Here is a 14,018-nt window from a genome sequence, read left to right on the forward strand (position 1 = left end):
AGCTGGAAAGAAAAACAATTGTTAACAAACTTTAAAGAACATTATAGATAAAGTCTTGTCTAGAGCCCTTTTACAAGAACCACCCATGTTTCTTTTATTTCCAGGAAAATCTTGGAATTTTTCTGCTTCCTACCTGACTTTTCAGGCCACCCAGGAAGCAGACGGTTTCAGCCAGGCTCTCAGAAATGCGTATCTTTATTGTGATAGATTTTTATTGGAAAAGCCATGGCTTATATTATTCTGCTACAGGGTATTCTTAATTTGGCCAGCATATATGAGGAGATGATTCATTAGGATTTCCTTTCCTTTTAAATAAAATTGAAAAGATTTTCTGAAATACATATTAGTAAGAGGAGTAGTTAGTATGCTCTATTTTTATACTTTCTCAATTTGCCACACATATGCCACACTATGTTACATAGCTGATGTTTTGGGTGGTGTTTACCATTCTATATGTTTTGTTGGGTACCATTCCCATGTTCAGCAGAGTTTTCATAATAAAAAAGGTTCAATTACACTCACATGGGAGCTTAATTTGTGCATACATCCATGCATTTACTAGCACTAAAATACGTTACAAAGATGGCAGATTATTTTTCCTGAATAGATTATTAATGCTTTCATATTTTTTCTCTTGAAGAATCATTTTGAAAAAGCTGTTGTGTTCACTGTAATTGAGCTGCAGTGAATAGAAAAGTCACTCTCTTGCACTGCAGTGTTTTATATCATTGTGAAATATGGGTAGTTTGAGGTGTTCAGATACATATTATACTGTAAGCATAAATACTGTAGAGCTAAAATGCAGATTTGAGGATGATGCATGAATAAGTAGGTGTCTCTACAGTGGGATTTTAAAATCAGCTACTGTTGACCTCCTTATACAAGTATAATACAGTCACTCAGCTGTTAAAAACCTGATCCACTATTTAAAAAATATACAAAAACAAATTGTCTATCTTTCTGCCTGATCTCTTTTCAAGTGCTAACACAATGGAAACAGTGGGTGATCTGTCAATGCATTTGGATTGTCAGTGATGGTTTTGTATAAATATTGGGAGGATAAGAAATAAAATTCACACAGCAAAATATGATTTCATCTGCCTTTTCTCTGCAGCTCCATGGCTCATGCTGTGGTGTGAAATTCTCATTTTACACACTTTGCAGGCGGAGCACATGAATTATGCATTGAGCAAGAGAAATCTCCTGCTTCAAGTCCTATATGCATTTACCAGGTTCTATCTCTATTACCAAGATGAATTGCAAATGGAGAAATGTTTGATGGAATATAGCTTAACTTCTTTGTTTAGTATTCTGCTTTTCCCATAGTGGGGTCTCTTGGTAGGAAACTGTTTGGGTTATATTGTAGACTTAGTTTTAAGAAAAAAGATGAAAAATTATGTTACAGAGAAATGCCAGACACGTCAGAGCCTTTTTATTGTCTTGATTTGGAATGCAAAGCTTTTTTCTTTCAATAGAAATATCTGTTGGTAGTGTTTGTTGCAGTCATTGGCTATTTATTATTCCTAGAAAGCCAATCAATTTTCTTTTCTTGGAAAAAACAAATTAAAAACTAATCGTGTTTGTAATAGACAAGACCCATGTAAATAGATTTCTTTGGTGTTTTGTACAGAATTGCACACAATTAATACATATACCCATATATTGAAATACACATATAAATACAAAAATATGTGTTAATGTGTGTATATATAGCATGCATATACACACATATAAGTAGCTGAGTATTTACTTAAGCTTGACGCACTTGACTGAAGTAGAAAATAAGATGTGATCATACTTTAACGTTAGCTTTATCTTGATTTAGTTAGCTTCTGATTTTACATTTCCCAGATGGTAGGGTTGTTTTTTGGTTTTTTTTCTTAGTGTGTTTTTTTTTTGTCTGTTTTACAGTAAACTGATGTACTTAACTACAGTATTCTGATAAAGTGTGCAGTGGAAGTTTTTCTTACCATGCATTACCTTGATGTAATGATTCTGTACTTGTGCCTTATCTTAGGACCATTTTATTTTGTTTTGAAGTGTAAGAAATAAATTCTCTTGAAGGATTTTTTTCCCCCATTTTTAAAGATGAATCGCATAGTAGATTCAAAATAATATTAGGGCAGAAATGCATTTTATCTTATAAAATGACATATCAAGCTTTGTGATATGTACTTAGTAATGCCTTTAGAAGGGCAAAATAAGTAACAGAAAAAACAAACTGAAGCATACTCTTGGTGTTATTTGTGACATAGGATGTCCTATCTTAGTTGTCTTCAGTAAACAGATTAACAGTAAGAGGATTTCTTGTCTCTGACTCCTAATTTTTTTAAAGATCTTGACCTAGCAATGCTGTCATTGGCAGAACTGAAGCATACTCAAAATTCTCATCCTTGTGCTATAACCTTTCATGTGGATGAGCCACTTTTTATAGACTTTAATTGGCTGCATAATTAAAGGGAATGGAGAAATCCCATCTCTACCGGAATCACACAGAATCACTAAGGTTGGAGTAATTAGCAAATACAGAAATCTAGCTAAAAATAACCTTTGAACCTTATCATAGTTGAAGACAGAACTGTATCTTATGGATAAGGGGAGTAGGGAGTGAAAGAGTTCAGAAATTGAGTTTGTTTTTTTTAAAATATATTAGCATTTTGTTTAACCATGTTCTCTTTTAGTATGTTCTGGTGTCTGAAGAGTTTGTAGTTCAGCAAAAAAGTTGTGATACATCGTTTATAGTAAAAGTGCTGCAGATAACAGCTAAACCCGTGATTCAGGGCTAAATATTCACCAAATGTTGCTATAAAAAGACTTGGCATTCATTAAAAGAATTGTCATGAAATTGTTTCTCTGACACTTCATAGACATGGGTAATTCAAGTAGAACCTGTAGCTTATGAAGTATCCTTATTTTGCAGATGTAAAAAAAAAAATAGCCAAAAGAAGCTTAATGACTTGCCAATAATCACACTGGAAGAGAAAAATGAAGTCTGGTAGTTGTTACCAGAATGGAACTCAAGAGAGCGGGTTCTGCAGCAGAGGCCCTCACTAATTCTGGACAAAGCATATACAGAATGGAATAATATTAGCACCATTTTAAAGATATTTTGTAATATTTTCTTTGTCCAGAGGAGTTTTGTGTTTCAGATAAATCAGCAATAGTAGAATTCTCAAATACCATAGGACCATTGGAGTACGTTGATTTAAAAATAATTTAGAAATAGTGGCTTCCGTTCTTCTCTGTCCACAAGTTTCTTCTCCTCCCAGAATACCTAAAGCACATCTGTAATGATCACGTAAGTGATACTGTCTATTTGAGCCATGGGTTTATTGGAAGAAAATGATGATCAGTGTCATTTTGGCTCAGGTCAAGCCTGATAGTGGTTAACATCATTGGCTTCAAATAGCAGAACATTAGCTAGTTTCGTCCATGTTCTTTGGAGGGAACTGTGGAATTTCTCCCAAAATTGGGAAAAAATAGGCTCGGCATTACTGTTAATTTGCAACTGACGATGAGGCTGAGAGACTAGAAGAAAGGGAATGCACCTTTAGAAAAGAGGGGTCATTTTATTCTATGGTGATCATCAAAGAAAGTGATTCTAGCTGCTGAGTTTCTGAGAGGACTCCAAGCTTCTGTAGGAATTTGTATCCAGAGTGTCTGAAGAGACTGTGACAGCTTGCAAGTAATGCTCAAGAAATGGAGGCCCAGATGGGCATACGGAGTTTTACTGATTTATTTAGACCTGTTCATTTATTAGAAAAGGTAGAAGAATAATACATGTGTATGCATTTGGCTGTCACATGCTGTTGAAGAGAAAACTGGTAAACTAGAAGATTCACAGAAGTGTGACTCCTGGAAAGACTACGTTTATATTACTTGCAATACCTTGGGTAGTGAGCAATGTCTTAAGGTCTAAAGGCACTTGACAGATTCTCTGAAAGAATGACAAAGCCTTTTGTCCAGTGAGTGAGCTAGAGAGAGAAAAGGAGTTCTTCAGCCGATCCAGACGAAGGACGTTTAAGAGTGGGAAGGAATAGCATGATGACAAACTGTCTGATGAGCATCCAGTGGGTAATGTGTCCAGGTTCTGGCTGCATCCAAAGATCAATCTTTTTTACTAAACTACCCTATTGGAAGTCCATACTGAGCTGCGACACACTGAATTCTGTCCTGAATCATCCTTGTCTAGATGTGTTCTGTAGGTATGACCAACACTCACTCTTACTAGATTTGTTTAGAACTTTTTATTTAGCTGTATTGAAACAAATTTTGTTGAGAAATACTGTTTGCCAAGTACTGAGATTACTCTGCTACTGCTCTACACTTTACTTGAAGTACTGCCAATCCTTAATATTAGAACTCATCTTAATGCTTAAAACTGAAACTTTTTAACTTTTTTTGTGACAAAAATCAACTTTTTGTTATTTGTCCAGCAATTAAGTAAAAACCCAGTAGATGATGGGACAGGATTCCATACTCCTAGAGAAGTGCACATAACACTACTTTCTTATTGAATGGATTTTGTGCTGCTTTCATATGGAAACAGATATGTTATTACCAAAGTCTTTCATCTTCAAAAAAAATGCTTCTATCTCCATTTTAATGGTGTCACCAGAAGTGATCTGTCACCAAAAGTTTTCTTTGAGTAGCAATTAATATTAAACAAAAACATGGGCTTCAGAGGAGTCAAGTGTGGAGTTTAGGTTCAGCTTACCTGTACAAAGAAATCTTTCTCACTAGGTGAATTCTCTGAATGCCGAGCCCTGAAAATGGATACATTTTTCTTTTACAGCAGAGAAAATACACTTTGCTTTATAAAAGTATTGAAGACTTTTCTTCTGCTGATATGCTAAAAGATGAAATATTTATGTATTTTGACAGAAAGAAGAAAAAACAGTACAAGATAGAAAAGCTCCAAATAAACAAGACGTGTTTCTCTTAGATTTAGATGATTGTAAGTATCTTGATTAAAGCCTCATTTTTCCCATGGCATAAATTCAATTCACTTAATTCAATGAATTTTAAATGTCTGAAACATTGATTCTGTTCATTTATCGTACCAGTTTCCTGACAAAAAAAATTGCTTAAACTATCAACTTATTTTTAAGCATAATTATTACAATACATTATTTTGTTTTAGAACTGTGAAATAGTTTCAAAATTTTAAATATATTGGTATGTAAAACATTTATTTTGAGAATTTTTTTATGTCTGGACTTGTTTTCTGTTAAAGTGGGCTTATTTTGTCAGGTGCCAATGGATGTTACTTGTACAACACCTGTGCAACCTATGAACCAATTGTGGTGCTATAATCAGATACTAAAAAATCACAATTTTGATGAACACGTTAAAATGTAATCTTGGAAGGGTAGGGTAGAGCTGGCACTGGTTTTGGCTGTGCTTTGTGGTGCCATTCTTCAAGTTTACTTCTGTAGGTGCAACACATGTTAAAATTGCATTAATACGTACTTTGCACATAACTTGTAAATGAAAATATGCTGCATAGTATGGATCAGACTGAAGGATAAAATAGAGGAAAAAATGGGGAAGGAAGGCAAAATATTTTTAATGTAAATAGCGTGGTCTATACATATGTCAGTTTTATTTCTATTTTGATTGTTTATTTTGAGTATTAGGCCTATATGTCTGAAAAAAATAATCTGCTATTAAGAAACATATATACAAGGATAAAATAATTAGATCAAGATGTAAAACCTTTTTACACTTAATGAAAGTAGCTCATTGTCCTCCCCAGTATTTTAATTTTTTTTGAAGTTAAGTATCAATTGCCTTTTTACTTCTAGTCTGTCCTGTGACAACTCCTGTGGCAGTTCCTACAGCAGCTGTTTTGTCCCCAAGTTTAACAGCAGACCTAGAGGGATTAAGTCTGTCAAGTTCATCAGTCATTGATGTAAGTAGCCTTTAAAAAGTGGGATGAGTGTGTGAAGGGGTGTGTGTTTCTTAATTTAAGCATTTCACATGTTTTTGAGGCAGTCATTAAAGTTATTTTTTTAAAGTACTTTCACCTATAAAGGTCTTGTATGAAATTCTGGTTTACATGCAAGTCTGGCAGCTTTTTTTGATCTGTAATAATTAAATTCTGAAACATGGAGAAAAGATGAACATTGCATGTCTGAGAAGAATCCCTTCAAGGATTTTTAACCTTCTTTTTCAATCTGTCTTTTTTCTCTGCCTCAGGGAAACTTCAATTCACAAATTAAGTATCCAAACTATACAAATGTTTCAAATCATCTAGTTGCTACACTATCAAAAATAAACTACTGGAAAATCACATACCTGTTAATCCTCAACCTGTTTGTTTACCACACGTGCCTCCAATTATGGCATTTTGCTACTTGGGGGTAATTTTTCATGAATATACGAAGTATAGCCCCTGGGTGCAAATAAAAAGGGTATAGATTTACAATCAGTGGTGTATCAGTATGTGTCATGATTCATTCTGTTAGTGCTTTCTGCTTTGTAGCACTTTCCATTAGGGAATCTCAAAACTATAGGTATAATTAAGGTTAGCAAAGTCATAGAGGTAGAGGGCATTCCTTTGCTGGGGGAAAGGATAGTAGTTTGTGTTCTCCTCTTTTGGTTGGTTTTTTTTTAGTCCTTTTGTGTGTCCAATTTAAATTTGCAATTTAATAAGGAATTGCAGCAGTACAACATAGGATACTTATCCTTGTGAAAGTGGATGGGAGTGACCAAAAAAACACCAGATGCACAGACATCTTTTAGCCTAGCCTTGTAACTAATGAGACTGGTATATAGAACCTACACTGCAACTTTAATAATTGCCGGTAAAGTACTTTGTGCTGGCTTTGGGAGAATATGTTTGCAAAATGAAGTATTTTTTACATAAAGAAGGTGTATGGATGACTTGACTTAAGAAATAAAATACCTTAGCTGGTGATTCAGTTTCATGTTCACAGGCTTTAAAATGTGATGTTGAGAAGGTAGAATTTCAGATAATGCATTGTATATTAGCCTTATCTAAGAAAATTATGACGCAATTTAAATTTCAAGCAGAGCAGTAACAATCTGTGGACACGGAGTGACATCACTTGATGGGTAGTCCTTCACCTGTCACACAGTCTGAAAATGCCAGAAATTCTCTTCCATGTTATTTTGCAGTACAGTATGCAGCGTTAGGTGGCAAGCGTGGGTTTAACTACAACTGTGTTATTATTCCTGTGATGGCAATCCCACAGTTGCTTCTTTGCCATCCTTTATGGCTTTGACAGCTGAAACCACAGGCAATCATCTGTTTTCCTGGCTCTGGGTTACGTTATGAATGACTTTGGTGTCTTTGCTTTACTTCAGAATTATCACCTTTGAGGGTAAGTTAAAGATAGCAATCAGTAATGTTGGATGCTTGAGAACACCCCGTTTGCCAATGTCTTTAGTCCTTTCATGATCTACAGTACATGAACACATGTGCCACTCCCACATTCATGCTTGCTTTCCTCATGACTGCCACTACTCGTTTCCTCAAATGCCTCTTTCTTGGTACTGCTGAGTTCCTGGTAAAACATGTAACCAGCAAAGAAGCTGGAACATTTCTTCATACTCCCTGCTCTGGAAACAACCCAAATCACATACAAACTAATGGTTGTTGCCAGGATAGTGATTACATGTTTTGGGCTGCATTCTGTTCTCAGATCTAAGCTAAACTCTCATTGACATTGATAATAATTGCAGATGTACATGAGGTCGTTTTCTTGGTTTTGTGCACCAGGAAGGAACAAAAATTAAGCGCTAGGTTAAAACCTGTTCTTTCAAATGACATGGGTATATTTTAAAAAGTCTTGCGTGCAAGTGGGTAAATAACTATTGTCACATGTTCACCACCACCAGGTAATTTTCTAAAAATGAAAATATAAAAACAGCTTTTAAGATATTATGTGGGAATGTCCTTCTTAAAATAGTATCTTCAATTTAATCTGTGATGACTAATTCTAAAAATAAGGAGAATAGTTGTCATACTTCAGAAAACTTTTTCTTCCTTCAATGGGAGAGAAAATGAATTTAACGGTAGGGCACATGCCAAACTAACAGAGAGAAATTAAATTATTACTAGGCAATGGAGAGCATGGAGTAAAAATAGATAAGTACAGTATATGACCCTAATATCAAAGGAATGTAGCAGCCACTTATCTTGGAATATGTCAGGCAGTCTATTATTCAAATCATTCAGCACTGTAATTGGATACAGCTTTTAGAAAACTTACAACTCCAGATTCGTAGCTGCTGAACATTATAGAAAGCATAAATACGAGAATGGTTTTACAGTAATGGTATGGGCCTCTTTAAACCTACAAAACCAAAATATCCTTGAATAGAAACTACAGTGCACAATCTGATGCTTTGCCCTGCGGCTCATTGGTTTTTATGATTCATGTTTACATATAGCACATTTCCCCTCATAAACGCACATATGCATATTATAGTTTGTTCCAGGAAAAAGCAAATTCTTTAGTAATTTATGGATAACTTTCTTCCAACTGGATGCAAAACATAGCAAATCCTATGGGGTTACTATGGGGCTTGTCAGGGTGTGCATGCAAGAGAGGTCAGACCTAAGGGTTTGGGGATTAAGTTTTAGATAGATACATTTGCAGGTTTGAAAGATACTTGAAGATGCAGTGCCAATGAAAAACAGGAGGCGCGAGAAAGCTGCAAACTTCCGTATAAAGCGATTATCTGAAGACACTGGAAATGGGTGTTGTCCCCTAAAGGAAGGTTATAAAGTGAGAGAAGAGGGAATTTAAAGCAAAACTCCTGAATGACATAAGGACAGGGAGGGTTATAACCTGCTGCAGGATATAATATTTTGAGCAGGAATGGTGAGAGGAGGAAGAGGGAGAGCTATAGTGGCAGAGGGAAGCCGAAGAGGGGAGTGATCATCTGTTCCTACCCATCACAGCTGATGAGAAAAAAAAGCTAAACCACCTGTTCTTTTCTCATTAGGATTTTAGATGGTAAAAATGTACAAGCAACTGCTCTCCTAAATGTGTAGAGCCCTGAATATGCTGCATACGATTATTAACTGGTAAAAATTACACGTATTTAAAAAAAAAAAAAATTGTGAGAAGGAAATGCTGGTTTGCGTGTGGATGTAGCATTGTGGGATGTGGCTTGATGGGCATGGTGCTGTGTGGTGTAGGGTGGGTTGGTTTTTGGTGTGTGTGTGGTTTTGGGGTTTTTTTTGGTTTGTTTTTTTTTTTTAGGTTGGACTTGATGATCTTACAGGTCTTTTCCAACCTTAGTGATTCTGTGATTCTGTTTGGTAGCAAGAGATTTTTTTATGATTCAGGACAGTGTTAATGCAAGGGAGAATTGACAGCTGGATATGAGCTTTGACAGTAGCAGCATTTGGATGGGGCAAAAACTGTGTGGAAGTATGGGCTGAGTTGAGTAGGATTTGAGGTGAGAAGATTGTTCCCCCTGCCCAAAATAGAGGATAATTTGGGGGAAAAGTCAAGAGTGAGTAAGAGAAGTTAATGATAAAAGCATGTAGCAAAAGAGGGGAATACTGTTGTTGTAGTGAGGAGGTACTTATAAAAAATTTGGTGCAACCATTTAGTGTTGCCATTAATTATTGTGCATATGGAATTACGGTATAATTGTAGAAGTGGTACTGCTTTACTTAGGTTTTATTCAGCATGTTCAGTGTATTCCCTTGATACTAGTTATTACCAATGATACGTTTTTATTGTTGGCTACTACTTGGAGTTCCACAGAAACTGTTTAGGAAGGGAGGAGTTAATCATCTTGTTTTCTGTCTTATGTCTTCTACAGAACTTTTGACTGAGATGCACTTTGAGAACTTCTTTAGAGTGGTGATGCGTAGAGCAGAAATAATAGCTTTTGACAAAAGTCAAGGTCGAGCTGCAGACCTGTCAAACCAAGTGATAAATACATTTAATTTCAAATTGAGCACACTTACAGAATTCCCTGAGAAATAGTAAACATGAACTCCCTCAATATTCAACTAGAGATATTTTCAGAATAGAACACCTTAAATTCTGTAAATGGTATTTTAATTTCTAAGTTCTTGAGTTAGTCTTTACAGGAGAAAACTTTCTTATCATTTAGATTGCTTTGTCCACTTAGGCTGTTTCTAATTTCACTATAGCAAGTGTTGAGACTGACTCTGAAGTATATTCTTTTCCTGTGTGAAGCATCCCTTCTTCGAAGTACTGGGAACACAAGGGTTGCAATAATGGATTATATTGTGGCTCTAGTCTCGTATGCAGCTTGCAGGAAAGGTTAGCATGAGGTGCTTAAGAATTTGTGAAATCCTACAGTAGAGAAATGAATAGTAGTTCTTCCAAATAGTTATTGGCATGCACTCAACTTCATGAGTTTTATTTTTTCAGAGCTTTGTTAGCAGTAATTATTCTATAACTAGATACATTTATCATTCATAATAAGCTCTCACCTCAGTTCTTACCTCAAGCTGTATCAGAAGAAACATTAACTTGTTAATGTCATGGAAGAGATGTAGTGCAATCAGTTGTGATAGCAGCAGGCTGCATGTGATAGTTTGACTAGATTCTTGGTACTCTTCTGCCCCGTGTTCTCAGAGAGATTTTGATCAACTACCATTGTTTTTCAAGTAACTAGTTTTATATTTCTGTAAATATATCCAGTCCCGTTTAGGACGCTTCTAAAACTTTTTACGTAGACAAAAGATGTTTCTTTTAAATTTGTTTTCAATGTTAGTCACCTCTTCTCTTTTATCAGATGTTTTTGTGGTTTTGTCTTAGGATAACACAAGCTTATGGTATCCTTGATAGCATTTTATTATTTTTTCTAGTTTACCATTTGGCCTCTTTTTTTTCAGCTTCCTGTAAGAAATGTCTTATCCTTTTGGTGTCTCGTCATGGGAGAGCTTTTTCCTATGCATTAAATGTTTTCATTATACTTCTTCTGAGGCCCACCTTTTTATATAAAGATTGAAATTGGGAAGGTTTGTTGGGGGAGGTGAAGAGTGAAATGTGTCACAAGATAGCCTACATGGATCCTATCCTCGTGCATGCTTGTAACTTGTTTGCATTGTTGACCACACTTGCACATTGAGTGAAGATGTGTTTGGAGTTCTGCATAGTTTTCTCTCCAGATTCATTTCTTGAGATGGTGCTTTTTCCATGTGGAACAGATTAAAGTATCTGAGTCGTCTCCATTTTCCCCTACTCTGTGCTCTACAAGATTTATAACTAGCATAAGGCTTAATTGAAACCGTTTTTTACAAATATCATATGTTAGTAGGGTGCCTGGGAAAGTTTGTACCTATGAAGCAAGTGAAAAGGCATAGTCTTAAATTTAAGAGTTAAAAAGCAACTTTCTCTTAGTGCTGCCCAAAATTCAGCTAAGCAGCTGATTAGGTGTGACTGATGCTTGTGGGAAGGCGGCGTGGTCCAGTGGATACAGAACTGGGTGTTACATATGGAAAATGAGTTCTATTTTTGGCTTACTACTTGCTGTACGATCTGGAGGGAGTAACTTAATCTTTTAGTTTTCCATCTGAAAAATGAGGATAATGATGCTTACTCACCTTGGGAAAGCACTTGGAGATCTACAAATGAATGTAGCTGCTCATCAACGGATATTAACCATTGCCAAGACAGAAGGAGTGAAACAAAAAGCTCCTGCATACTTAATTGTATTTTTCTGTGTTTATATAAAATTGCTGTGTAAGAGTGTGTTCTTAAATTGGTAACATAGTATATGTGTTACATCAAATATTTGAAAGTTATGATGTCCTTTCAGAAATTACTTCCACATACTTTTAAAACTGATAGCTTAAAAAAACCACCTGCTATGACACTATTTTTTAAAGTGTCATTTCACCTTTATTCTTTAATTAGAAATCCATTGATCAATGATTGTGATGTTTATTAGTGTTCAAGCCTTAAAAACACTCATCTTATGTTTATTAAATGCATTAATGCTTAACAAGCACTTAAGAATTAAGAACCTTCAACTTTTTTTCTTTTAAATAAATTAGAGAATTTAATTTGGAAGTTCAAACATGATCTTTCTTCTGAGACAGAAACAAGTTTCTGATGAAAGACACTGGCCCAAATAGTAGTATGCCCAGTCTGAGAGGTATGTTATATTATTACGGTGTATAATCTCATTGGTTTAGTCGATTACTATGTATTTTAGTCCTAGATATTCTCCAGATTGGGTCTTTTATTTATGCTTTTATATATAATGTATACATTATAAGTTATATGCTATAGATTATATACAATGTATAATTATGTAAATATAATGTATAATTAGTTAGCAACTTGTATATTAATTAAATTGTATTCTGAGTAACCAGGTCTTTGATTAACAGTAATGCTCCTGATTCAGTGCTATTTTCCTGTTTTGTTATCTTGGAGCGAAAAATATTAAACCAATATTCAAATATTGTATTTAAAAATAAGAGTGCTAAAATTGCAAAGTAAAGTGCAATTACAATATTAAAATCCTATTTATAAAATATAAATTAAATTGGGGGGGTGGTTATTGCAAAAAAGAAACTCCTTTAGATAAGTTACTGTGAGGAGACCTTTGATCTTTTTTTGCCTTCTGTTAGAAGTCAGTACTGTCCTTAAAACTAATCCAACTATTTTGAGAATTAAATGCTTAGATCTATGGGAGAATTTAAAGTAATGCTTTTTTTCTTTCCAACATGAAAAATACATATATTATGCTCCTTAAAATAGCACTGCTGTAAACAGAGTTGGTGCTAGGTGCTTAAAAAAAAGCATGTGTAATGCATGATGATGATTCCATAAGTTATTCTTTAAATATGTAGTGTGGTAATGTATGTAAAACAAAGTATGTCTGTATGTGTGTTATGTAACTTAGATGGAAGAGAGAGGTAAGCTAAGCTTTTTTTTTGTTTTATTTTGTCAATAAAACGTAGCTCTTAAAAATTTCAACCACATCTTTCTAAGGTAACATTTACCTCCTCACATCTTTAGCATCTATCAGACATGACATGGGACATATTCATTGACCCTAAAAATTTTCATCAGTCTTATGCACTGGAAGGGGGCAGCCCCAGCCAGACAAGAGGCTCATTTCAATTTTAACGGCTGTAATTAAAGGTTAATTCACTGAGTCAGGATTAACGAGGAAAGTACAAATGATAGGCAAGCAGCTGCCTTTATAATACAGTATTAGAACAATGCAATTACAATAAGAATTAGAAAAAATCAACTTCCTGAAAAGGTTCTGTAATGAATGAACTGCGTTTCTCTGTTCTTAATTGTGGTGCTTAAACATGAAGACTCTGAGCAGCACAGTTTGGGGTTTATTTTGTTGTAATAACACTTGATCAACAGTGTGTCTAATAAGATAGTATGACAACTACAATGACAGCAACTGTTATATTGATAAATTTAATACTGTGCTGTACTGAAAACCTTCAGGCTTACTTTTATATTATAGCTATATATGCTAGCCACGTAGATGACTGCTTCGAACTTTGTGATTAAAGACTTATTTCTATTATTCTTTTGCAGTTGCTTACTGTAGCCAGTTTCTTTAAACAACCTTAAAATTATGTTGAATTTTTAGAAGAGAGTTTTAAAGTTTCCCTTTATGTTATCCCCACTCATTTTATGTGATATTCTTAACATCTGAAAAGTAATTTTAGTTTATAAATCAGTATATATCAGCTCCGCTCTGACTTTAACATCCTAGTGTAACTATATGTGTGCTGCAGTTGCATTAGTTGGTATAATTTAAAAGTTGGTGTAATTAATGCTTTCACACAGTCCCATCTTGTGCAGTGCCAAGTACATGAGTAGTGCATGTATAAATCTAAAATTACATTGCAAAGTAAAGTTCTGAGCACCTTTTCTTAGGAGTTTCCTTTAAAATTTCTGACTTGTAAGTAAACATATCAAATAGAAACAGCTTTGTAATAAAAGGAAGCCAGGTAACATTCTAAATCGAAGCATTAGACTACTGTAATTTTGTAACTTTGAAGTAGCGAATAA

The 14,018-nt window shown here is 34.8% G+C and overlaps 1 protein-coding gene across 2 annotated transcripts in view; it reads left to right on the forward strand.

Moving 5' to 3' along the window:
• AP3B1 (adaptor related protein complex 3 subunit beta 1) overlaps positions 1-14,018 on the forward strand; it is a 164,136-nt gene that overhangs the window by 106,259 nt on the left and 43,859 nt on the right. The window contains exons 21-22 of one of the 2 annotated variants that reach the window (XM_059834295.1): positions 4,885-4,957; positions 5,808-5,914. In XM_059834295.1, coding sequence (XP_059690278.1) covers positions 4,885-4,957; positions 5,808-5,914 — 180 coding nt within the window. The remainder of the gene's footprint in view (positions 1-4,884; positions 4,958-5,807; positions 5,915-14,018) is intronic. The other variant, XM_059834296.1, reaches the window with a different exon arrangement.

The sequence above is a fragment of the Gavia stellata genome, chromosome Z (genome assembly GCF_030936135.1).
Source record: "Gavia stellata isolate bGavSte3 chromosome Z, bGavSte3.hap2, whole genome shotgun sequence".
In the NCBI taxonomy this organism is placed as follows: domain Eukaryota; kingdom Metazoa; phylum Chordata; class Aves; order Gaviiformes; family Gaviidae; genus Gavia; species Gavia stellata.